The 26421-nt window shown below is 52.4% G+C and overlaps 1 protein-coding gene across 1 annotated transcript in view; it reads right to left on the reverse strand.

Annotated features, from left to right (window-relative positions):
* ADAMTS2 (ADAM metallopeptidase with thrombospondin type 1 motif 2) overlaps positions 1-26156 on the reverse strand; it is a 242979-nt gene extending 216823 nt beyond the window's left edge. Inside the window, exons 1-2 of the mRNA XM_053907583.1 lie at positions 25863-26156; positions 24464-24858 (exon numbers count right to left, since the gene is read on the reverse strand). Of these exons, the coding sequence (XP_053763558.1) occupies positions 24464-24858; positions 25863-25998 (531 nt within the window). The 5' untranslated portion in view covers positions 25999-26156. The remainder of the gene's footprint in view (positions 1-24463; positions 24859-25862) is intronic.
* Between the last annotated feature and the right edge of the window lie 265 nt (positions 26157-26421).

Genomic DNA, 26421 nt, shown 5'->3' on the forward strand with positions numbered 1-26421 from the left:
TATGGCCCCTTTTCATTAAGTATGCTTGTCCACACGTGTGTATATGTGAGGGACACACCCTAAAATGTTGATAAGATTACAGGGGATTTCAATTTTCTTCCTTTAGTTTATTTATGCATTCTGCTTTATTCAGTGCTTAGGCACTCTTGGACTTAAGACAGAACAAAACATCATAAACCATTGTAAACCATCCCAAGGCTGCTGGCGCCAGGCATTCCAGCATCTGAGGGACGTGGCATGGGTGGGGAGAGGATGTGAGACGGCCCCCTACTCATTTTGCCCTTGGACTGGTCCTCACTCACAACCGCATGGCCGAGGCCCTGGAGGCTCCGAGAAGTGAAGACAGCTGCCCACGGTCACGCGGGAGGGAACGCAAAGCCCAGTTCTTCTTCCATCACTCAGGTCCTCACTGTAGGCCATGATCCACCCCCTCAATCCGGGGCAGCCCCTGAAGCAATCCCGGGTGCTCCCGCAGGCCCTAAAATAGAGCTGCATCGCCACATAAGACACCCAGGAGACACGAGGAGGCTGGGAGCCAATTCTAGATGGCTCAGCAAGGCTGCTGCCAGTCACAGAGTCAGGGAAGTCTCTGGCCATCTCTGAAATACAAGAAGCAGGACAGGAGGCCCCTCTGGGAGGGCACCAGATGAGGACATTGGCAGCTCCACAGGCAGGTGGGGGGCCTGGCCAGGAGGTGCAGACGAGAGAGCTGCAGAGGCCACAGCTCCTTCCAAGAAGGGCCTGAGAAGGAGCGCCAGGGAGAGAACTGGTGTCTCACACACAAGTTGGAGCCTGATCCTCAACTGCAGGTGCCCCCAAGGAAGGCCACCTGGTAAGGCATCTCCCAGTCGTGGGCACTCTCCCTCCCGAGCGCCCACATGGGGCCAGGACCTGACACAGGGACAGGAAGGAGGCAGAGCGCCCCCCGCCCCGGGCTGAGCCCATCCCAGAGCTGGGACCCGTGGCCTCCACACAGCAAAGGAACCCTCACCAGCCCCATGGCTGGCAGGGGCTGCATGGGAAGTGACAGAGGCCCAGTGCCCTCCAGAGGCAAGCAAAGACTCAGCTGGTGGCAGGGAGCCGGGTGTGTGCGTCTGACATAAAATCCATCGGCGGTCCCCTGCTGACAGGCCTTTGGCTCTGTTCCCTCCTAAGTAGCTGTGAAGGAAAATAGCCTGGCGGGACGGAAGACAATGAGGAAAGAGGGGTTTCCTACCAGTTCAGGAGGCCTAGACTCCCCACCCTCCAGCTGCAGGAGTCCCCAGCTAAAGACATAGAAAACACTCTGGGGAGGAAAGGGTAGTGGGATCTCACCCCTCACAGTGGGCCATGAGCAGACCAGGACAGCCACCACCTTGATCTGGATACCTCGTCCTGCCACAGGCCACAGCACTCACCAGGGTCTCTTGGGGCCACCATAGTGGGCACCACACAGGGCACCCACAGCGAGGACCTGTCACTGCCCTCAGGGAGCTCCCTGGAGGGCTCGGCTCTGTAAGCCGGGACAGAGCACTCCATTCTTGCTCCCTGCTGAGAGCTCCTATTCCCTTCCACTCTGGATGGAGGTAGCAAGCACAACAGAATCAGCAGCACCCATGCCCGTCACGACAGACACACTGGGAATCCGTAGCTCTCCCTACCCCTGACGAGGTAGGCTCAGCACAAACAACGGAGGCAGCAGCACATGCTGCTGGGGCTTGTTATTTCACTCATTCATCAAAAAGCACATGAAACGCTCAGAGGCAAATGTTCAGAGTGGCATTATTCGTAAGAGCCAAAAGGTGGAAACAACCCAAATGTCCATCAACTGACGAATAGATTGTAAAAAAAAAAAAAAAAAAAAAATTGTGGCATATCCATACAATGGAATATCATTTGTTCATAAAAAGGAATGAAGTTTACAGGGCGCCTGGGTGGCTCAGTCGCTTAAGCGTCCGACTCTTGATTTCGGCTCAGGTCATGATCTCGCGGTTCATGAGTCCGAGCCTGTGCTGTCAGCATGGAGCCTGCTTCGGATCCTCTGCCCCTCTCTCTCTCTGCCCCTCTCCTGCTCACTCTCTCTCTCTCTCTTTCAAAAATAAAAACATTAAAAAAAAAAAGGAATGAAGTTCTGATCCATGTTACAACATTACGCTGAGAAGACATTATGCTGAGAGAAGTGAAACACAAGAGGACAAGTACTGTGTGATTCCATTTATATGAAATGCCCAGTAGAGCCAAATCTATAGAGACATAAAGCAGACTGGCAGTTCCCAGGGACTAAGGGGATGGGGCAATTGAGGGTGATACAGCCAAGGGATATGGGGTCTCTGGGGGGTGGTGAATATGTTCCAAAACAGATCAGGTGCTGGTTGCACAACTCTGTCAACACAATAAAGCCACTGAATTTTATTTTAAGTAGTTGAAATGTATAGTATGTGAATTATATCTCAATAAAGCTATTACCCAAAAAAAGGCATGATGACAATAAAAAATAAAAAGCACACATGTTGGGGCACCTGGGTGGCTCCGTTGGTTAAGCATCTGACTTCGGCTCAGGTCATGATCTCACAGTCCGTGAGTTCGAGCCCCACACCGGGCTCTGTGCTGACAGCTCGGAGCCTGGAGCCTGCTTCGGATTCTGCGTCTCCCTCTTTCTGACCCTCCCCCGTTCATGCTCTGTCTCTCTCTGTCTCAAAAATAAATATTAAAAAAAAAAATTTTTTTAAAGCACACATGTTGTATTATCAATCTTCTTTTTAATTTTTTAAAAACTTATTAATGTTTATTTTTGAGAGACAGACAGACAGAAAGAGAGTGTGTGAGTGAGGGAGGGGCAGAGAGAGAAGGAGAGAGAGAACCCCAAGCAGGCTCTGCGCTGACAGTGTGGAGCCCAACATGGGACTCAGACCCATGAACCGCGAGATCACGACCTGAGCCAGAATACAGAATTGGACGCTTAACCTACTGAGCCCCTCAGGCGCCCCTCAATTTTTTTCAAATAGCTTTATGTTGATAGAATTTGTGTCCTGTGTATTTTAAAATGTGCATTAAAAACATTATTCTAATAAAGGGTCCATGGGTCTGGACAGACTGCCGAAAGTGTTGGGGACACAGAAGGGGTGAGGAGAAAATCAGCAAACAGGTCCTTCGATGCAGCTGTGTTACCTGCCGTGACAAGGAGGATGGGGAAGGTTTCCTGTGACATGGATGGTGGGGAATCAGCCAGGCATGCAGGGCTCCCTGAACTTCACACAAAAGCCCAGAGGTCATCAGCTGTGCTACTCTGTCGGCTGCTCTGTCAGCTCTGCTAGTGCAACCCCAGGTGAGCCCACAGAGCCCCCAGCTTCCCTGCCCAGTCGCAGCCTGAACTCATCCCTCACGCCCTCAGATAATTTTTAGGTTCAACTGCAGCCAAGATAATCGGTCCCCTCCCGTCCTGCAACAAGGGCTGTTTTCAACACGGACACAGCTAACTACTGTGATGGGAATGCATGGTCTTTGAGAACTCTTGTCCCAGGCCCACAGGATGGAAGGGAGGGAAGATGAAGTGCACGGAATAATCTAGAAGTGCTGACTGGTCGTGACAGGTCTTGAATGCTGAAGTGTCTGGGTCTGTGCTTCACCCAGTGGGTGAAGGAGAGCCACTGGAAGCCCTCAGAGAGAGGACATGGCAGGGCAAACCCACACAGGGAAAACAGGAGGCAAGAGCATGGAAGAGGTGGACAGAGGTCTGGGACACAGAGAAGGCAGTGGGTGCCCACTGGCACCTGTGTCTTTCTGGCACCTGTGTCTCTGGGCTTCACACCATAGACTCTATCCACCTAGAACCGGTGGTCATGTGACCAGGCCTGGCCAATGGAAGCCAGCTCCCTGCCCTCTGCCTGGGCCACAGGGATTCACCCAAAGCACATGACCTGAACCAGTGAGAACCAGCCTCAGGACACTCACTGGAAGCCCAGGGGAAAGGAAGGTCTTTCTGCTAGGCTGGCAGTTGGGGCCACGGTGAGCCTCCAGCCTCCCACTAAGGACAGCCTGCTGAGGATAGGCCAAGGAGCTGAAACAGGCCTAAGCATCCCCCTTTTGGCTTAGGCTGGTTTGCACTGGGCTTTCTATCACTTGCAGTGGCAGGAGCCTGGGCCTGGAGGTGGCCTTCCGTGAGGGACAAGACAGCAGGCACCAGATACACAGGTGTTCCTAAAAGTACAGGAGCAAGGCCCCTGCAGCCTCTTGGTCACAATCTCCAGATTCATGGCCAAAGAAGCAATTGGGAGACAAGGTCTCCGCCTCTGGCGATGTTGGGAGGAAGGCTCCAGCGCTCCTCCTTCCCTGGCCAGCGGCTGCTGACAGCTCTCCGCCCCCAAAGGCTGCTCCCCCATCCTGCAGCCTCCACTCACCATCAGGGCCTGCACTTCCCCTCCCCAGCCTGCCTGCCAACTACACTCGCTCCTCTCCTTCCAGGCTGGAAATCTTTTCCACATCCTGGCTAATTGTGTTCAGGTGGAGAGGATCTGGTGGAAGAAGCCGCACGTGTGTGTGTGTGTGTGTGTGTGTGTGCGCACGCACGCGTGTGTGCCCACCCTCCAACCCTGGCAGCTGCCCCAAGAGCACTGCACTGGCCTGAAAGGATGGGGGACCCTCGGCCTGTGTCCTGACGGGCTCTGGGTGATGTCAGAGGCTCTTGGCCTCATCCAGTAAACATCTGTTCTCCTTATTCTGACCCAGGAATTCCATTTCAGAACAGTCACGGCCTCATCTGGCAACACGTCCCAGGCCAGTTATGGGACACAAGGACCCTGCCTCCCCACTCCTCACACCCAGCCTGAGCCCAGCCCACAGAGCACTCCAAACTGATTCATATCTGCACTGCATTTCTTATGTCTATAAGTACTTCCACACTTTGGTTCCTTCTAGCAGCGCCATGAGGAAAATATTACCTCGTAGCAACGAAGGCTGTTGGCTGCTAAGTGCCGGCCGTGGGCCTTCCTTCATGTAATCCTCCTAGTAAGCCACCACAGTAGTTAGTGCCATAAATTTTTACCTTTCACGGATGAGAAAGAGGAATCTCGGTGAGTGAGAGAAGGAGCCAGAAACACACTCGATGGAGCGGGACCGTGTCTGACTTCAGCGCACAGGGCCTTGTCAGAGATGATGATAAACTGAAATCAGGGGAAGGGGGAGAGAGGAAGGGACTGGGGAGAAATGACTGGCTCCAAAACCCCTGCAACATCCACCTCGACGTGAGAGAAGGTGTCTGTCGTGGACACAGGAACCATGCGGGAAATGAAAGCCAGCCAGTGAGAAGGGCAAAGGTGACCACAGGGGATAGCAGCACCTATGGGGCCCAAAGCTGTGGGCTCCCTCTGGAGGGTTCTGTCCTGCTTACCCATGGAGTGCAGGTCTAGGCGCTCTCCCAGGTTCTCAAAAGAAACTGGAAATCTGGAGCTTTGGGAGAGATTTGTCAAACACTGGGGGAGGGCCAAACAAAACTCATCTGTGGGCAGACATGGCATGCAGCCCACCGGTTTGCAAACTCCGCCCTGCACCGATGAGAACACTGAAGTTCAGAAATATTTCACTGGTAAGGGGCAAGGCAGGGACTCACATGGGGCTTCGAAGTCCAAATGCATTTGAGGTTGCAGGTTGGATCGACCTGCCAGCCTTCCCCTGAGAGCGGCTTGCTGAACCACATCCCCGGCTGAAACCAAAGACAGTCTTTCAAAGGCAGCCATTTTCCTGGGACGCCTGGATGGCTCAGTCGGTTAAGCCTCCGACTCTTGATTTTGGCTCAGGTCATGATCTCACAATTGTGGGTTCGAGCCCCGCATTGGGTTCTGTGCTGATATTGCAGAGCCTGCTTGGGATTCTCTCTCCTCTCTCTTTCTCTCTCTCTCTCTCTCTCAAAAAAATAAAGGAAAAAAAAAAAGGCAGCCATTATTTGCAGGGCTGCCTGCCCTGCAAATAATCCTGCCCAGGTACACTGCTCACGAGGTTGTAGGGGTTTCCTAACAGGCCACAGGGCCGAGAGAAGCTCCCTGACCTAATGGGGGCTGTGGGAGGGAGTACCGGTCCCTGCTACTCCTCCCCCACAAACCACCACACATCCATGCCCTGTGCTCACTTGACACAACAGACCAGGAAAAGAAAAGTAGCCCTGCCATGGGTAAGTGAAGATACAAGGTCCACTTATGCCAAGACTTACCCGCTTTAGATCTATTGCCCGCAGCATTCACAGAACGAGAGAGAAGTGGGACCTGGTTCTTGTCTCCCTTAGACGGCAGCGGGCCAGCTGCTCTGAAAACATGGTTTGAGCTCCCATGCAAAATTAAAGAAGTTCAATTTTATGCTCTAACCAACGTAATAAGACAAAAAAATGAATAAATACTGAAAAAGAAGACACAAAAATATTAATTGCAGGAGATAACTATACACTTAGAAAATCCTTGCCCCCAAAAGAATCCACAAAAAAAAAAAAGGAAAAAAAATAATACGGAAGTTCATTAAAATGCCTAGATACGAAATATAGAAATTTGCATATCTGGAATGCAAACATGGGAAACATCCAATCGAGAGATTTCTTTTATGATTTTTTTGTGATTATCCATGTTTTTTGCATTCATGCCACTATGATAACGGGAGACTGTTTTTGCTGATGCACAAGAGGAAGACAGAGTCACTAGAAGCAAATGAGAAGGCGCAGGTGGGGCCTGGGCAGGGCTTGGATTTGCCAGGTCAACTATGGTCCTCAAAGCGTTTAGCTGCAGTTTGTGCAAATGCATATATAATTTGTATGAACATGCTGATTTGAACATGCTGATTTCAGCTTCATTCGCTCTTTGTGAATGAAAGTGTCTCACCTCTGAGAATATCATTAATCTGGAATAAGGAGGTCCCAGGTATCCTGAGTGAATGGTCACCCACTGTATTCTAGGTTAAAAATTATCATCTACAGGGGTACCTGGGTGGCTCAGTTGGTTAAGCGTCCAACTTCGGCTCAGGTCATGGTCTCACGGTTCAGGGGTTCGAGCCCCACATTGGGCTCTGTGCTGACAGCTCAGAGCCTGGAGTCTGCTTCAGATTCTGTGTCTCCCTCTCTCTCTGCCCCTCTCCAACCCGCGCTCTGTCTCTCACTCTCTCAAAATAAGTAAATAAAATAAAATAAACATTAAAAAATTACTATCTATAATAACCTGCTAATAAAATATAATGGAAAAGATCCTATTCACAATGGTGATAAAATTTGAAAAGTCGTAGTAAGAAACCTACTGGGGATAGATTTTTAAAGATTTGAATCAATGTTCTTCTTATTTCCCTGAGAAAATTAAATACCTTGAAGATGTCATTCATTTGTTCAACAAAGATTCACTGAGGCCCTGCTGCAATGCTGGACACTATTTTAAGCATGCGATATCATCCAAAATAAAGATCCTCTTAGGATATTGTTTAAGATCATAAGAAAACAAATCCAAAATCCATTTGGAAAATGGACAAAAATAGTGAAAACATTTTTTTTAAGTCATGATGGTGATATCTGCCCTACCAGATATTAAAACGTATTAGTAAGCAACAAAGGGCCTCGTGTTGGTACAAAATAAAACAGAGGCCAGAAACAAGCAAGAGTGCCTCCCTGAACTTTGTAGATGAGGGAGTGCACATCCCAAAGTCACAAGGAAAGGGGTGGATTAGTAAATGAAGGTGCTGAGACACAGAACGGCAATTTAGAAAAAATAAGAACTTAACCCACACCTCATACAGTACAGGAAACACACATCCCTTGGATTAAAGGAGTTCAACATTTCAAAATCAAAATACAGGGGCACCTGGGTGGCTCAGTCAGTTGGACATCCAACTTTGGCTCAGGTCATGATCTCACGGTTCGTGGGTTCAAGCCCCAAGTCAGGGAGTCAGGCTCAGAGCTTACAGAGCAGAGCCTGCTTGGGATCCTCTCCCTCTCTCTCTCTGCCCCTCCCCCCCAAAAATAAATAAAATAAAATAAAATAAATACAACAGAGCACTTCTTTGAAAGGCTGATTATTTTCTACAACCTGAGTAAACAGAAGAAATTAATAGTAGAGGCCTGGCAGAGCTGACCAGGAGAAATGAAAGGTTGGCAAGGTAAAATAAGAAGGGAAACTCTCTGAATATGAATCTGCCAAGCTCACAAAGGGTTAATGAAGGCAGGAGAAAGGGAAATGAATGTAGTGATTCTGGTGGCCTTGATGGTGGGGGCAGATGCCTGACACTGCTCCTCCACACAGCTCTGGCTGCCCTCCACCCTCCACTCCAGCCACTCCCAGACACTGAGCAGAGGTTGGCCTCCTGCACCCCCATGCCAGGTGCCCTTGTGCAGGACACCTCGTTTACAACCTTCCATGGCAGCCCTAGGTCGGAGCACAGCAGCCCCGTCTGACCAACCTCCCCAGTAAGGACACAGTCAACAAGGACCTGCGGACCCCAACAGGAAAAATATCACCCAAAGGCCAGGCCACACTATCTGAGGTGGGGGCTACTCTGGCAGGGCAGGGGCTTGGCCTTAACCTTGTTTGCTGGGAATTGCACCAAGAACTCAGCCGCCAAGGAGAGAAGGAGGAACCCCCCTCCTGCTGCAGTAATTAAGCCTGCTGTGTGGGTTGGGGGTGGGGTAATGTGTACCTCAGAGGACAGCAAGGGTTTCCTCTGGAGTTTCAGCTACAGCAGAAGGAGCCCAAGCTCGGGGCCATGTGTGCCCTGGGGTTGGTCACTGTCCCTCTCTGAGCCCTGCTTTCCCCCCAGTACAGCAGGATGATATCCCGCTCCCAGAGTGTTCCTGTTGGCAGTGTCAGAGGCCATGTGTGAATAGGAACGGGCAGGCACAGCCAGAGTCTGAGTGTGTGGCCAGCCATGCAGAGCCCACCACACAGGAAGGGTCACCCAGGAGTCCTGGTTGATGGAGTAGGAAGGCTCACTCTGGGAAAGAAGAGGAGGACCGAGATGGCAGGAAGGGAGGAGGAAGAGAACAGAGTAAGGAGAAGGGAGGGAGAAGAAAGAAGAGGGTGAGGCAGGGCAGGGACAGAAGAAAGAGAAACAAGAGAAAAAAAAGCTTTCGGTGGGGGGTTGGGGGGAGAGATGGAACCAGGACCCCCCTGCCCCACCCTCCAGTGCCCTCCCTGTGACAGTTATTGTGGCATTTGGGGACTGCTCAGGAAACACAGGCTTTCTCTCTCTCAACTAAGCTGAGCTCCGGCCTGGAACCTCTGCTCACTTTGTGTGGAGGTCTCAGACCAGCCACTCTAGGCTACAACACACCCAAACACCAGGGATGTCCAGACCTAAGCCCGGGGTTAGTGAGCTCACACCAGTGGCCAGGGGTCAGCCAGCAGAGCCAAGAGGGGAGCGTCACAAGGCCTAGCGTCTGGCTGGGGGCATTGAGGGGTACCATAGAAGACAGCACCCTGCCCCTACTCTGCCCACCAGGGCCTGCAGGATCAGTGCCCACGGCCAACTGCGTTCTACCCGCCCACTGTGTGGACAGCCAGCCTCAGGGACAGTCATGCCAGAGGGCTTCCCTCCATGTGCCCTGCTCTGAATTTCCAGGTGAAGGACCAGGTGGCACAGAGGGTCAGGAGCTGACACCTCAGAGGCAGCTTCTGTGCTCCCAAGCCACCTGAAGGCCTGGCTGTCCCTCTTGGACATCTTCTCCTTCCACCCCAATCCTCCCAACGATTTTGGATCCCAAGCTTTTTGGACTGGGGTCAACCAGCTTGTTCCCCTTCACTTCCTCAAAGACACAAGCCCTCCAAGGTAGGTAGCATGCCAACTGGGGAAACTGAGGGTCACAGGCCAGCAAGTAGCGAGCCAGCCCCGAACCTGGTTCTGTTTGACCTCACAACTCCTGACCTTCCTCTAGGTCAGTGGGTGCCCACTGGCTGTGAATAAGATCCTCCCATGTTGGGAAATCAGACCTCTAAGTCCTACCTATATCCAACAAATCAGAATCTCACAGGGCAGGGCCTCAGCACAGACACTGTTCAGAGCTGCCCATCTGTGGGCAGACAGACAGACAACACAAGGGAAAACAATTTTATTCTCTACACAACAGGCCATAGATTTCCTCTAAGGTGGCGGGGGTGGGGGGGGGGAGGCGATGGTCTTTGAGGAAAGACTTTCTAGAGGCATGTGGGAATAAAAGTACCAGTGGGAGCCAGTGGGGGCCTCTGTGGGCAGGTACCAACAACTACCATCTTCTGTAAGACTCAGGAGGTCTGCCTGGGAAAAAGTGAAGGTTGGGAGAGACACCACTGAGAGAAGGAGAACGTGGCCTGTTGAGGTGGCAATTCCCCCACTCATGGGCTTTCTGAGAACTGGTTTCAGTCCCGGAAGCCACCTGTGTGGCCAGCAGCCCTGAGTCCCAGGTCCTCAGAAAAGACAGCCCCCTGGGAATTGTATAACGCCTCTGGCTTGGGGTGGGGGTGGGGGTGGTGTGTGAGGTATTAGACACATTTTATCTAGATTTCAGCTCCTTTGCTGATAAAAATAGGACCTTAGAAAACTAGAATTCAGAGGATATTGCCTTCACACAAAATCCATCTTAGTCCACGAGCAAGCATTATATTTTATTAAGCAGAGAAATGCCAGGGGCGTTCCCATCAGAGCCAGGCACAGACGCGGATGCACAAAGCCACTGCTGTTACTTAACGTTACTCTGAAGGTTCTAGATAGTGCAGATTGGAAATGAGGCTCCAAAATTATCATCGTTTACAGACAGTACAACTGTATACCTAGAAAACCCAAGGGAATCCACAAAGATATATTAGAATTAATGAGTTCAATCAAGCAGCTTGATAAAAGATAATTATATAAAAATCGATAACCTTCCTGTACACCAACGATAGATGGAAATGATTCAATAAATAGCAAAAAGGAAAAAAATCCTTGAAATGACCGTGATTTAAAACAATGGGTGACCCATATAAAAAATGTATAATACTTTACTGAGTAACATCAAAGCAGAATTAAATCGATTGAAAAATACACCATGTTCCTGGTAAATGCTGTAAATTATGTCAATTCCTCCTTTAACTGGTTTCTAGGTTTAATTTAATGTCAATCAAATTCGCAAGGGATGTTTTTAACCTGACAAAACAATTCTAAAATTCAATTGAAAGAATAAACAGATGTGACCAGCCAAGAAAATTTTGCAAAAGAATAACAGCAAAACGGGAGGTATCCAGCCAGATGTCTCAAATCAGCACTGTCCAACAGAAATGTAATGAGAACTTCACATGGAGCCACGTTGAGGGGAAAAAAAAGGTGAAATTAATTTCAGCAATATTTCTTACTTTATCCGGTATATCCAAAATATTAACATTTTAACCTATGATCAATACTTCTAGATAATCATGAAATATCTTATATATTTTTTTGTAGTAAGTCTTTGAATACTGAGTATTTTACACTTAGGCACTCACTTCACACACTCACTTCAGACCAGTCACATTTCAAATAGTCAAAAGCCTCACCCAGCTCATAGCTCAGCTGGCTCATAGCTACCGTGGTGGACAGTGTAGCTATACAGTAGCTAATACTTCAGCTATCACAGCTTAAAGGCGCTAATGATAAACACAGTTTAGTACAGGTTGAAGAACAGAGTGACAGAAAAACAGAATTCATCTGTGATATCGATCAACCCGACATTTCGTTTGCAAGTGACGGGAGACGGTATGTGGCGTCATCCATTAAAAAAACATTGATGTGTGGTTTTTTATATACATTCATGTTCACCACGCTTGAGCCACTTTTCATCGTAGCTACAGAAGCTCTGTTCCCAATCACACTGGCCACGCCTGAGACTTAGACAAATATTGCATGGAACAGAAATACACCTTATTTGCCATGGAGTCACAATCCCTGCTTTCAGAGGAGAATTATCCAGGTTCAAAGATGAATCCTTGAATATTCTGCTCACAGAGATAGCAAGGGCTAGTCCCTCTGGCGTGAATGGCCCTGTGTCAGCCGCTGCTCTGCTTCTCGGCCTGAGAGTTGCGTGCCAGCTCTCAGACAGTGCCCTGAAATCGTTTGTAACATAATAACAATAGTAGCAACAACAACAATAAAAACTGCATGCTCAGGACTCTAGACGCACATTTTTCGCACCTACCACCTCTGAACTGGGGAGGAAATTAACGGATCTTCTCACCGCCAGCAGTTGGCAGCAACCATGCAGTGGCTGGTGTTGGCTGGCATGCACCAGCCTGCCCATGGTGTTTCACTCATATTGCTATTACTTCACTTGAATTGGGTGTAGGGGCAGCACTTTTTGTGTGGAGATCCTTGCCACCCAAAATGTCCTCAAAAAACCACACCACAATGGCAAACATTTATAGCATGTGCAGAAGGTCACCGAGACAAGGAAGTGTGTAGCTTTGGCATCAGTGAGGAATGTCCCTGGAGGAATGACCGCAACCCCACACTTTACCAAGGAGAAGAAGACACCTCAAAATGAAGAAGGCAGTCACATGCTAAGTAAGCAAAGCGAGTGAGAAGGGAGAAATGGCCCACTCTTTGGAGCAACTAGGGGCAGGGTGGCTGGTGCCTATCTATGCCTCTTAGGACCGAAGTTAAGGCAGCACGGCGCAGTTTTATCAGGAGTGTCTGCTCTTACTTGGTGTGCCCTATGATTGATGGCACCTTTGATCTGATGAAATGCATAAATTTCCCAAGCCCTAGGCCTGGGCTAAGGGCTTGCTGTGCACCCACCCATCCTTCCAATGCCCAGCAAGGTGGGTATGGATAGGTTCCCCTCCTTTGCAAGCCAAGGAAATGAGGTTTAGTGGCATTTTAGCCTTTGTCCTGGCTGCCCAGTTATGTGGGACAGAGATGACCGTGTGACACGGCAGCCTCTGGGCCACACCAAGTCCGTGCTCGCTTGAAACCTGCAGGGCAAGGTGGGGCAGCGCAGAGCCTGCCTAGGCTCCCTGCACTGTCTGGGCCTGGGTCCTGGATGCCAGGGTTTCCTCTGCCTCCAAGGAGAAGCTGTGCACCCCACTCCACAGGCCTAGAGTAGATGTGCAAGGTAATTGAAATTCATGGATGAGCCCGAGGAGCCAGCTCCAGGCTCTGTAATAACTTCTCCATATTAATGGCAGCACCGCAGACCCGGTGGACAGTTGACATTTAATATGAAACATAAGCAGCAGAGCAAGAGGCTCCTACCTGGGCCCTCCCATTCCAGCGCGCCTGCCAGTGGGGGAAGGGGGATCCAAGGTGGTCCCAAGATTCACAGGGCTGGGGTCTCCCCCTCCCCTCAGTACTTCTGCTCCCTCTCAATCCGCTCCCCTTGAGGAAAGCCCCTGCCAAGAACACACACGACCATCATACACACTCACACTTGAATGCACATGCTCACTCAAATGGGGACATATATACACCTACACACAGACACAAACATGCACATTCAAACCCACGCACATGCTCACACTCATGCTCATTCCAATACATACGCTCCCATGCATGGACACACACACACACACTTACGTGCACATCCATTTTCACATCACACACACACAGATATGCATGCACATGCACATGCACACACACTCACACCTTTCCACATACACATACACATTGCCATGCAGAGGCGCACAAACATGCACATATGTTCCCCCAGGCTGCCCAAGCAGAGGAGGGCAGTGAGGGTAATGAAGGATGTGTCTGCCTGCCAGTACAGACCCAAGGTCCCAGGAAGGACCCCACACGCATTTGCCCCTATGGATCTCAGAGACCAGAACGGGGAGGCCCAGACCACAGCTGAGGCCACTGCACAGTAAAGCCAGCCTCAGTGCTAGGTGGACACTCCAGGCCATGGGAGGTGTCCCTGTGTCTCAGAGCAAATGAGCTCCTCAGTGAGTGCTCACCCTGGCTATGGCACTCATGGTGCTCACAGCAGGCCTAGGTGAGGATCTGGCCTTCCCCACCTTCCAGCTGACCCTAGCATCACTCTTCACTCACTAAGGGCTGGGGGCACAAGGGGACAGGAAGCCAAGGCTGGCCATGGGGCAGAAAGAGCCTGAAGCCTGCCAACACATAAATGGATGGCACCGTTACACTCCACAACCAGTGCCAGAAACACACATGGCCACAGAGTCAGGGCAGGGGGTGTCAAGGTGACAGAGGATGACTCAGAAAGAGCTGGCCTCCCAGAGCTCAGGCTCAGAGATCGGTGACCGACCAATCCACTGTGTTCTTTACCCTAGAGGATTCCATGGAGAGAGGCAACACCACACTGGGAGAGCCCACAGATCCGAGTAACTCACCAGAGCCTCAGTTTCCTCATCTGTCAAAGGGGGACAGCAATGGCGAGCTCACAGGATGACCGCAGTGATAGGGTACATGTTCCAGGAAAGGTAGCCGGTATAGACACTGATCCTCTGCCTTTTCTTGAGGGACAGCGCGGGCAGCAGGGCCCTCAGCCGGCAGAAGAGTGACACAGGCGGGAAGCCGCTACCCCGCAGTCATGGGTGGTCGCAGCTCCCGGCACTCTCCTGGCGCTGGTCGAAGCCGTGGCTGCATCATATGACTCAGCCAGAGCCAATCAGCACATGGCATTCCTGGGCCACAGTGATTGGCTATAGAAAAGTCCCGTGACCTAATCCCAGCCAATCAGAGTGAAGCTCAAGACTGGCGGGAACCTCCAAAAACTAGACCGCTTCTCTTTCCCCAGCCTGTCCCTGGGGATGTGAGGGGTGTGGGGACAGCCGCAGCCACTGGTCCTCCAGGAGAAAGAGTCACACAGGGGAGGAAAACTGGGTGAGTGGGATTCAAGGGGCACCACTCCAACCCTGAACTACCTACTGAATCCCATGAGTCCTCAGATGCCCTTTTTCACGTGGTAAAATACACACAACATAAAATTTACCATCTTAATCATTCTTTGTGTAGTTCTTAGTGTGCTAGTAAATGCATTCTTAATGTTGTGCAACCATCACCACTACACATCTCTATAATTCTTTTTTTCCTTGTAGAACTGAAACCGTAACTATTAATAATAACTCCTCTCCCCTCGTCCCCCCAGCCCCTGGCAACCAGCACTCTCCTGTCTATGATTTTGACTACTCTAGGTGCCTTTGGATGCCTTATTTTTTTTTTAATGTTTATTTATTTTTGACAGAGACAGAGTGCGAGCGAGGGAGGGCAGAGAGAGAGGGAGGCACAGAATCCAAACCAGGCTCCAGACTCCCAGGTGTCAGCAGAGACCCCGACGCGGGGCTTGAACCCATGAACTGCAAGAGCATCACCTGTGCCAAAGTTGGACGCGAGATCATGACCTGAGCTGAAGTCTGACGCTTAACCGACTGAGCTACCCAGGCGCCCCTGCCTTTGGATGCCTTATTCAATAAAGACAGATGAGTCTCATTCTGAGGGGCCACCACGAAGAAATGGGGTGGTGGGGTGGGGTCACAGGCTGCTGATATGCCACCTTGAACACAAACCCCTGACAAGTAAGCCTCCATCATGGCAGCCACAGGTCAGTGCATGTTCCTACCCAGCCCAGGCAGGGAAGAGCCCCTAGCAAGCTCCTTCCCTTCCACCAAATCCTTCCCAGTGAGAAGTGGTGGGGAGGTCAGCCATAAGGTTGTGGATGTCCTGGAAGGGTATGTGGGACAGCTGTGATGAAGTGAGGCTGGGTTCTCAGCAGGTTCCCCAGCCCCTGCTGGCAGGGAACCCTGGCCCATCTAATGATCCTGCTGCTAGCACATCTCCCAGTGCTTCCACACCTGCCTCTGGAGGCCCTGTCAGGGGACCTGTCAGTCTTCACACTGGACTTGTTTGCCCACATGATATCAACAGATTCAGAAACATAGTTTCTCTGAAGTAACAATAGAGGATTCCGCAGCAAAGAGCCCACACTCACCAGAGGCAGCAATCTCTCAAGGGAGGTGGGGCTTGTGTCCGCGGGGATCCCCGCCTCTCCATCCTCCAACTCTGTTCCCTCACGTGTGTCTGTCTGTTCCCCACCTGGCCCCTAAGACACCTGGAGTTGCCCTGGAAGGGTCCTAGAAATGGTTAACTCCAACTCCCACTTTCCATCTGGACAAACTGATGGCTCTCATGGTGGGAGGATTTGCCCAGGCTTGCAAGGTGGCTTGCCAGAGCCCAGCCTGATATCTCCTCACCCCCACCTAACACTTCCCCATACAGGTCTGGGGTCGGGGGGGGGGGGGGGGGACTTCCATCCCCTACTTAGTTTGATTTAGACCAGTGGTTTTGAACTCAGGTTTCATGAACCCCAAAGTGGGGGCAAGAAACCTGTAATACCACATGTGTGTACAAGTGCTTTCCTGTGGGAAAGGAGGCAGAGCTGTCAGCCATTCTCAGTGGTCTGCCCCACTGAAGGTGGACATTCTGGGATTGGCAAGAGAGCAGATAAGGAGAGGCAGGCCAGCCCTGGGCATTGGGGGGGGGGGGGAGGGGGGGAAGGGAAGGGTACAGGGTCTCAAGGGCAAGTCCACAGCCCTTTCCTACATAGGCTTCAGGGACTCTGATTTCACAGCTGGGCCCTACATAGCCCAGACATAGCCAGATACACATTACCTATGGTACAGGTTACTAAGAAGCACAGGGTGTAACATGGCATGCGAATGTCTAGGATGGCTTCCTGTATGAAATGCTACTTGGCTGAGACCTACAGACTGAGCCAAGTAAAGATGAAGGGATAAGAGTGGTCCAGGCACACAAGCTATGCAAAGGCCCTGAGCTGGGAGTGTCAGGGTTGGAGGAACTAAAAGATCAGTGTGACTGGGGCACAAGCATGAGGGGGACACAATGACAGACGAACCTGGAAGCCACTGGGCCAGGTCATAGGGGGCCTTGAATGCCAGGCCAGTGGGTTTTGATGTTTTTCCGGGTTTTTTTTTTAAGGGCAATAAAAATCATTGAAAGATCTTGAACAAAGCAGGGACATGATTTAATATGTGGTTTATAAAATCAGTCTGGCTTCTGTGTGAGGCAAGAGTTGCTGGGGAGAGACCATTCAGCAGCAGCTGAGGAACACAGGCACAAAAGACGAGGCTTAGAGTCAGGCATGGTGGAGAGGTGGGCACTGGAATGAAGTCCAGAGATGTCTAAGATGGTGGCTGGCTGGATATGGGGTCATGCACAGGGAGGAGAGGGGTGATCCTGGGATTCCCACCCAAGAAAGGGTGGGGTCTGGAAGAGAATGGAGAGTACATTCCATTTCAGAAGCATGGGGTCAACCAGAGAAGGAGCCCTGGAGGCAGCTGCGCAGGCAAGTTTGGAGCCCAGGAAGAGACCTGGGCTGGACTCTGGGACTTGGAGTCCGGGTGGAGTGTGTGGTAGCAACTGTTTTCATCTGCCTGGCACATTCACCCTCCTCTTGCTTTTACATAAAACGCCAACCCACTCCAGAGTTTGGGGATCTGACCCTCACTTTCAATCCCAAAGGTGAGCAAGAGACTCAGGCCAGGCCTACATCATAGCGATCAGTTTAAAAATGGGCCCTATCACAGAAAACATGAATAGACACTTCTCTAAAGAAGACATCCAGATGGCCAACAGGCACATGAAAAGATGCTCAACGTCACTCCTCATCAGGGAAATACAAATCAAAACCACACTCAGATATCACCTCACGCCAGTCAGAGTGGCCAAAATGAACAAATCAGGAGACTATAGATGCTGGAGAGGATGTGGAGAAATGGGAACCTTGTTGCACTGTTGGTGGGAATGCAAACTGGTGCAGCCACTCTGGAAAACAGTGTGGAGGTTTCTCAAAAAATTAAAAATAAACCTACCCTATGACCCAGCAGTAGCACTGCTAGGAATTTACCCAAGGGATACAGGAGTACTGATGCATAGGGGCACTTGTACCCCAATGTTTATAGCAGCACTCTCAACAATAGCCAAATTGTGGAAAGAGCCTAGATGTCCATCAACTGATGAATGGATAAAGAAATTGTGGTTTATATACACAATGGAGTACTACGTGGCAATGAGAAAGAATGAAATATGGCCCTTTGTAGCAACGTGGATGGAACTGGAGAGTGTGATGCTAAGTGAAATAAGCCATACAGAGAAAGACAGATACCATATGCTTTCACTCTTAGGTGGATCCTGAGAAACTTAACAGAAACCCATGGGGGAGGGAAAGGGAAAAAAACAAACAAACAAAGAGGTTAGAGTGGGAGAGAGCCAAAGCATAAGAGACTCTTAAAAACTGAGAACAAACTGAGGGTTGATGTGGGGTGGGAGGGAGGGGAGGGTAGGTGATGGGTATTGAAGAGGGCATCTTTTGGGATGAGCACTGGGTGTTGTATGGAAACCAATCTGACAATAAATTTCATATATTAAAAAAATAAAAAATAAAAATAAAAATGGGCCCTATCAGAGCCCTCTCCAGGATGCTAGCAGGAACCACCCAGAAAGAACTGCTCTCCATTTCTGATTGCCACCGTGGAAGAAGACAAATTAAGCAGGAGTTGCCGGTGGCCCCCACATGGGGAAGGCCATGTTGAGATAAACACAAAGAGTGACAGAACTGAAAGGCAGAGAGCATGTGCTGAAACAAGCCCTGAGCCCCTGGATCCAGCCATGCCTTAATTCCTCAGGACCCCATAGATAATTGGGCCCATGACCTCCCTTGTTTATTTCATTCATTGTAAGTCAGTTTTCTGTCATGTAAACTGAATGAATCTTAAAACAACAAGGAGCCAAGAAGCCATGGAGGAGGCTGAGACTACTCTGGGACAACTGTGTAGATTGCCAAGAGCAGGGGCCAAACAGGTGCCTCTGCTGTTCTGACCTGAGGACCCCCAAGACCCAGGGAACTTGGAATGTCCCACAGCCCCTCTGTGGTGTTCCTGAGATCTTCTCACTGCCCCCCCCCAGGCAGTGCCAAGGTAGGGTGGGAGGGAGGAAGACCTTACAAGGGACAGCTGCAAGTCCTAGGCACCCTCACCCCAGCCCCACAGCCCGAGCCTGCCACACCTGCCTGCCCGACTCTAGCATCTGAGCCAGCTGGAATGAAACTCATCTTGGTCCCTTGAGCCAGCAAATGACTTTTCTCTGTAGACCTTGGTGACACTTAAAAAGACTGGACAGGGGTGCATGGGTGGCTCAGTCGGTGAAGCATCCCACTTCCGCTCAGGTCACGATCTCACAGCTCGTGGGTTCGAGCCCCACGTCGGGCTCTGCGCTGACAGCATGGAACCCACTTCAAACCCTCCATCCCCCTCTCTCTGCCCCACCCCCATGCTCACACACACATGTGTGCATTCTCTCCCTCTCTCTCTCTCTCCCTCTCTCAAAAATAAATAAATGTTAAAAAAAAAAAAAAAAAAAAAAGACTGGACAGAGTTGGCTCCTGGCCAGGCTGCCATCCTGGCCAGGAGCCCCAGCCCACCAGACAGAAGTCCTTGGGCCTCTCTGAATCTTGGCCATATGATGAGGGCTCTGCCTCGCAGAATCATGGGGGCTCATACTGAGCTCCCACATTAGGATATACACTGCCCCCCTGGTCAGACCTCAGGATGGGACCAGACCTCAGAGACCAGACCCTTCCCACTGCCTAGCCCATGAAGACTTCCACCCACTGGCCCTGTCAGGCCCTATCTGGCCAGAGAGGTCCCCAGAGCTGCACTGAGGTGGGAGGCAGAGGTGGCGCGGGGTGCTTCAGTCCTACTGGAGTCCCCGCTGCCATCACCCAGCTGTGAAGACTGAGGCAACCTGCCAGGGGCTGCAGGCTGGAGCGGGTGAGCAGTGTGTCAGCCACCAGGACTGCTCCCTGCTCCCACAAACAACAGACAATGCCCCTGACTGAGAAGGTCTCTAAGAGTCAAAACAGGAAAGGTAAGGACTGTTTTCAAGAAATGCATTTCTTCCTTTTTATTCTTTTTTGTTGGCATGCAAAAAAAAAAAAGGCAATAAAATGTAGTTGGCGTGGTCTTGGAATCAGAAGCAAGGTTTCAGCATTTGGAGGTTCAGTTCATTCATCTGTAGAATGGGGATATCAGGCATAGACCATAGGCTAGTGCGAGGATTGAACAGGGTGATATCAGGTGCTCAGCAGGGAGCCTGGCACATAGTAGAGGCACAAAAAACTACGACTCACTATTATTTTTATGCCAACAGCCTTCTCATTGTTGTTGCTGTATTTTTGAGGAGGGGAGCGGGGCAGAGGGAAAGAGAGAGAGAGAAAAAGTCTTAAGCAGGCTCCACTCTCAGCACAGAACCTGACAGGGGACTCGATCTCACAACATTGAGATCATGACCTGGGCCAAAATCAAGAGTCGGACGTTTAATTGACTGAGACACCAGGTGCCCCTTATTGGGTTTTTGATGAGCATATAAGAATGATGTGAAATTAGCATACCTATCAATTGGCCCGAGAGGTACTAGAAAGCTATAGCAATGTGACATGCAAGAATCCTTCATTAAGTGTAATTTTCTTATGCATCATGAAAAGACAAACTTTACCCTTTCCCTGTGCATATCATGAACAATTTCTGTCTAGTGGCTGTAAAAAAAAAAAAAAAAAGACAACCTGGAAACTCTACATTTCCCAGCCTCTCTGGAAATAAAGTGCCCGGCATGCCTTACAAAGCATGTCTTCATGTGGCATCTCTTGAGTCTGCACCTCTACCTGACTCCAGAAAGATCTACATCTTGGCAGGCCCAGAATCCCAATCTCATGGTAACTGAGGAAGCAGCACCTCTTCCGGTCTCCATTTCTGGGGTTCTCACAAGAGCATTAGACCCCAGGCTAGCCAGAGTCATACCCAGGACTCAGCCAGAAATAATCAGAAAAAGATGTCAGTCAGGCACTGCTGGGGCCCCTGGAAAGACGGGGGCACCACAGAAGAATTGCACCTGACAACAAAGCTAACACATAGAAGACAGAGACAGGAGACAAGTGCACCTGGATTCAGCCATGCCTGAAGATTTACCATTCTGTGAGCTAATAACTTCCCTTTTTTTGTTTGTTTAATTAAACTAATTTAACTTAAGCTATCACTTGTAACTGAAAAGATCCTGACAAATATGGTGAATTAAGAATCCCCTTGATTAGGAGACTCCTGTCCACAGAAAACAAAGCTACTGCCACTGTCCCTTCCTTTAAAGCAGAGAAACAAACTCAGGGCCAGGTAAGTAGATGAGCAACTGTGTGTCCCTGGCCAGGAGCAGGACATTAGGCCTGAAAGGGCTTGTGGCTCTTGGGAAAGGCATGTCCCATCTAAATGTAAGCTCTAAGACCACAGCTGCCTGCTGGGACCCTGCTCTGTGGTTTCTCTTCACGTCTTCCAGGAAGACTAGTTCCAAAAGTTCTGCAAAGAAGGGGTTCCACGGTCCCATCTGCGTAGAACATGATGGATTACACAGAGCACAAGACATTTCCTTTTTTTTTTTTTAAGTAGGCTCCACGCCCAGCATGGAGTCCAACTCAGGGTTTGAAATCACAACCCTGAGATCAAGACCTGACCTGAGATCAAGAGCCGGACACTTAACCGACCGAGCCACCCAGGAGCCCTGAGACGACTTCTTCATTACAGAACTTCTCAGAGATCCCGATGGACTCCCTGAATCTCACAAGCTGAATGCAAGGTACAGCACTGCCCACACCAGTTTGTCGGCTGAACCCCATTTGCTAGAGGCAACGTGTGGTACAATCTGCAGAACTCTCTTGCAGAAAGGGGGCTATTGAGCCTGGCTTCTCAAAGGGCAAGCCGAGGCCCAGGAGTATTAGCCTCGGAGCTTATGAGAAATGCAGAACTTCAGGCCCCACCGCAGATGTGATGAACCTGCATTTTAACCAGGTCCCTGGGGATTTGCACACACACCACAGCCTGACATACCTGCTTCGTGTGTTGTGTTATCTATGAAGGAAGAGCAAAAGCTGAGGAGAAAGGTGGCCTGTGTGGCACGGGGGTTAAGGGCCTGGGTTTCTGGGTGAGTGAGATGCATTTATCCATATAAGGCCCATTGGGAGGGGATGCACAGGTATTGCCTATCTCAGTGTCTTGGGAGCGCTGTGGAAAAAGTAGCTGGAGGGAACCAGGCCAGAATCCTACCTATGTGGTCTTGAGCAAGTGGCTCATCCTCCTAGAGCCTCCCTGCCTATCTGCAAACCAGGGATGAGGATCCCTCCCCTGCAGGACAGCTGTGGAGACCACGGCTTTGCATGATGTATAAAGCCCCAGGCCTATCACTGATGCAGAGAGACTTCAAAGGTTAAGGAATTAATTGTTATAAATGAGAAGAGGCACACATGCCAAAACAAAAGGAAGGAGGGAAGGAAAGAAGGAAGGGAGGGAGGGAGGGAGGGAGGAAGGAAGGAAGGAAGGAAGGAAGGAAGGAAGGAAGGAAGGAAAAGGAAGGAAGGAAGGAAGGAAGGAAGGAAGGAAGGAAGGAAGGAAGGGGAAAAGAAAAGAAAAAAGAAAAATAGTAAAAAACTAATATTGATGCCCTACCATCTCTAGGCCGAAGGAAGGAAGGAAGGAAAGAAGGAAGGAAGGGAGGGAGGGAGGGAGGGAAAAAAAAGAAAAACAAAGAAATTTAAAGAACTAAAATTGATGCCCCACTGTCTCAAGGCCATTTTTCACTGCCAGTATTCAAGGCCCCTGAGGCAAGGCCCAGCCAGTCTTCCAAGTCCAACTCTTTCCTGCTCCATCTTGTACGTGTGCAGGCGTGTGTCCAGTACATGTGACATCTCACTCACCATGTCTGTCCTGACCCGGCCAACGCATACCTGGTACCTCTGCACGTCTTCTTCCCTCTTCTGAGATTGCCAACATGCACCTTTGCCTATTGGCAACTCTTTCTTCAAATAGCCCCCAGGAGATCACTGTCAAAGGCAGGGACGGGGTACTGCTCAGACCCTCAACCCAGGTGGCCACCGGGCGAGGAACACCTCTGACCGGCACAGTGGACAAACACACTAAGAGGTTCTGGCTAAACAGATGAATCACCAAATGACAGACGAATGAGTGATATAGTGACAGAGACTCCCTGAAGTGCTGTCCTTCAGGAATTAATCAGTACACAGGAGCTGGCCCACCTACAGACTGCATCCATGTCAACTCCCCCAACCCCTGGAGTCCCCAGCACCAATTTCCTTTGATTTAGGAAATTCACCTGCAGCACGAAATGAGACACACCTACGAGGCCCGGGATGTCCTCAGACATACAAAGGGCCGCACCAGGATAACCCAATTCCTTCAAGGACATTTATAGTTGTTTGCAATATGCCTGGGTTCTAATGAAATCCAGCCAAAGGCAGTGATTTTCCGAAGCAACAAGTGACATTTCCTGTGTCTCCATAAAAAGAACACCAGCGGTTGTGGGGCACTGGTGTCATTGCTGGCTCTGCAGGCAGGCAGGACGAGCCTGAGGACAGGGGGACTTGGGGGCCAGCAGGGCTGGGAGAGCGGCCACTCGCTCAGAACAGGAGTGTCCTGAGCAGCACTTACAGCAGAAGCCACGGTGGGCGGCTTCAGATGTCTGGCCAGCACCGCCAGCCTGACCACCGCACACCCAATCCAAAATAGAAAACTGCAGTGGCTTCTGCCCGTGCCAGGCCCCGGGGCGGCCGGACAGAGCACCGCCAATGTCAGCCTCCTCCCTGAGCATCGATCCAGGCTTCCTCTGAGGCCCCCTGATGCCAAGCCATGGTCCCTCTGGGGCCCCTGAAAACAGGAAAACTTCCCAGGGCTCCAGTCACACTGGGTGGCCCAAAAAGTCCCAGGAGGGGACTGGGCCTCTCTCCTGTCCTTCAGAGGCTACCCGTGGGCATCAGAGCCTGTATTTCCAAATGCTCCCCTTGGCTCAAAATAGAGAGAGAAAACCGACTTTTCAAATTACCAGCTGGAGTTCAACAGGAAACCACAGCATAAAAATCAGTGGCTCCCGGTCAGCCAGGGGGCAGAGGAATAACCGGGCATTTCAGCACCACTACCCACTCCCTGGGCAGCACAGAAGCAAGCAGACTGACCGCCAGCCCATGTGCCCCCTTGCACACATACCACACATTCTCAAACGCACAGGGACACACACTCAACAGATACCCTGACACCCAAATGAGCAGAAACCTACAGATATGCTCACGCACAAGACACATATTCACGCAGGTGCACAGGTACCCAGACACGAGTGCACACCAACATTCCAAGACACATGTGCAGATTCACACATTCCCAGAGATGTACACACACTTGGCTACGATAGGAAGACCTGGGGCCCAGCACGCATAAGGGACACCACACTCTTCTGCTTGATCAGAGCTTTAGAGACCCTGACCCACTGCCTAAATCACCCGCTCTTGGGCCGGTCAAAATAACTTGCTTTCCTGCCAACCACTTCAGTCAGTGCCCCGTGGTCCCTGCACACAGGGGTACAGAGGAGGTCCTCAGTGCAGGCCTTGGACTCACAGGTAACCAGCCTCCAATTCCCAGGCAAGGGCCTTGGACAGAAAGGAGCGAGAGAAGTGAGTACTCACGAGCCCGTCGCAGTTGCTGAGCGCCACGGAGGAGGCTTCAGCCAGGCCCGCCACGTCTCCGACATAGAGGCACGTCCCGAGCAGAGGCTCCACGCGGGTGGCGCCCGACTCGCTTTGCCACTCCACCGTGGCCCCGGGCGCCACGAGGCGGGCATTGGGCCGCAGCCGCAGGTGCAGGTCTCGGCCGAAGACTGTGACATTGTAGAAGAGGCGGCCGCCGGGGTCCTCCTGGTTGCCTCCAGGTAAGCCCGGGGTCTGGTCAGGGGCGGCCCTGCGGGCGCGTACCCCAGCCTGGGCAGACGCCGCCGACACCACGTGGGACACCAAGCGGCCCTGGGCGTCAGTGCGCACCGGCACCGCCAGGATGCGCTCCGCTCCGTGCCCCAGGGGCCCTCCTGCAACGGGAAGGGGCGTCAGACCCGCCAGAGCCTCGCCGCGAAACCCCGCATCCCTCCACCACCCCGCCGCCACCACCGCTGCGAACAGGGAAGGGCATTCTGCCAAACAACCCCCAGAAACTAACCTTCACCTCCCCGGCCTTCTTCCAACTGGGAAGGGGCGTTAACAGGGACATCACTCCGGAGCCCCGCCGCCCCCAGGCCGTCCCCCTCTGGGACCCTGCCAGCCAAGAGCTCTGCCCCCTGCCCGGTTCTGGGTTGGGGCTCCGCGAGCTCCTCACAGTTCCCCTGGGGATGGCCCCGTCAGACTGTTCCCGGTCCCTTGAACCTACCGTCCTTGGCAGGACATGGGGCTGCTCCGAAGCCGTTGCTGGTTGGGCCCCTACCCGTGCGCCTCTACCCCTCCGCGGTCCCCGCCGCCCGGGCGCCCTCACCGCTTGCCTCCGGAGCGGCGAGGACTCGGCTCCCCCCGGCACGCGCGGCCTGTCCTTCGTGTCCAGCTCTCGGTTGGACCAACGCTGGCCCCCCTCCCGCGCGCCCGAGGGCAGGGAGGGGTGGAGCAGGGTCCCTCGGATCTTCAGGGATTCCCTCCAGGGAGCCCATCAGTCCTCAGGGCCCAAGGCGGCGAGCTCAGCACCCGGCTCCTCCCGAGCGTCCCCGGACGCGAGCCCCGGCGCAGCCTCGCCCTGGCTCCCCAGGACCCGCTGGGGCTAGCGCTGCGCTCTCTGCCGCGGGGCTTTCCCCGTCCTCCATCTCCATGCTCCGCGTCCCGGGAGCCGCGAACGCTCCGAGGCTCCCCCCGGCCCGAGGCGCTCCGGTGCGCCGCGGGGCGCCCCCTGCGCGACCAACCCGGCCCCGAAGTTGGCCAACTTGGCCCCGGGCGGGGTGCACAGAGTTTGCCCAAGTCGGGCTGGACGACGCCTGGGGAGGGGGCGGCGGGGCACGCGGGGCGGGGCCCGGCCGACCGGGGTCGTGGGGCTCGGGGGCCCGGCCGCACCTACCTGGGGGGTCGGCGGCGGCGGCGGCGAGTCGGGCGTCCGCGGGCGGCGGCGGCAGCAGGAGCGGCGGCAGCAGCAGCAGCAGCAGCAGCAGCGCGGGGCAGAGCAGGCGGTGAGCGGCTCCCGCCGGCGGATCCATGGCAGCCGGACCGCAGCCGGGGCCCCGCACTCGCTGCCGGCGCGAAAGTTCCCCGCGCGCCGCCCAGCCCACATCTGGGGGCAGCTGGAGCCGCCCGCAGCTGCAGCACCGCAGGGCGCGGGGCGGAGGAGGCGAGGCGCGGAGGGGAGGGCGGGGGAGCGCGGAGGGGAGGCGGGGAGAGGGAAGGAGCAAGCGAGCGAGGGAGGCGGGAGGGAGGAGAAGGCGAGCGAGGGGGAGGGCGGGGACGGCGGGCGCCTCAGCCTGCGGTGACCCGGCGCTTCTTGGCGCGGCCGCCGCCGCCGCCGCCGCCCGCTCCCCTCCTCGCGCCGCCGCCGCGGCGGTTCCCGGCTCGTAGCGAAGCAGAGACGCCCCGAGGCGGCGGCAGAGAAGCGCGGCTGGCCGGGCGAGGGGGGGGGTTGGTGG

This window comes from Panthera pardus, unplaced genomic scaffold (genome assembly GCF_024362965.1).
Source record: "Panthera pardus isolate Hobbes unplaced genomic scaffold, ASM2436296v1 HiC_scaffold_2, whole genome shotgun sequence".
Lineage (NCBI taxonomy): Eukaryota > Metazoa > Chordata > Mammalia > Carnivora > Felidae > Panthera > Panthera pardus.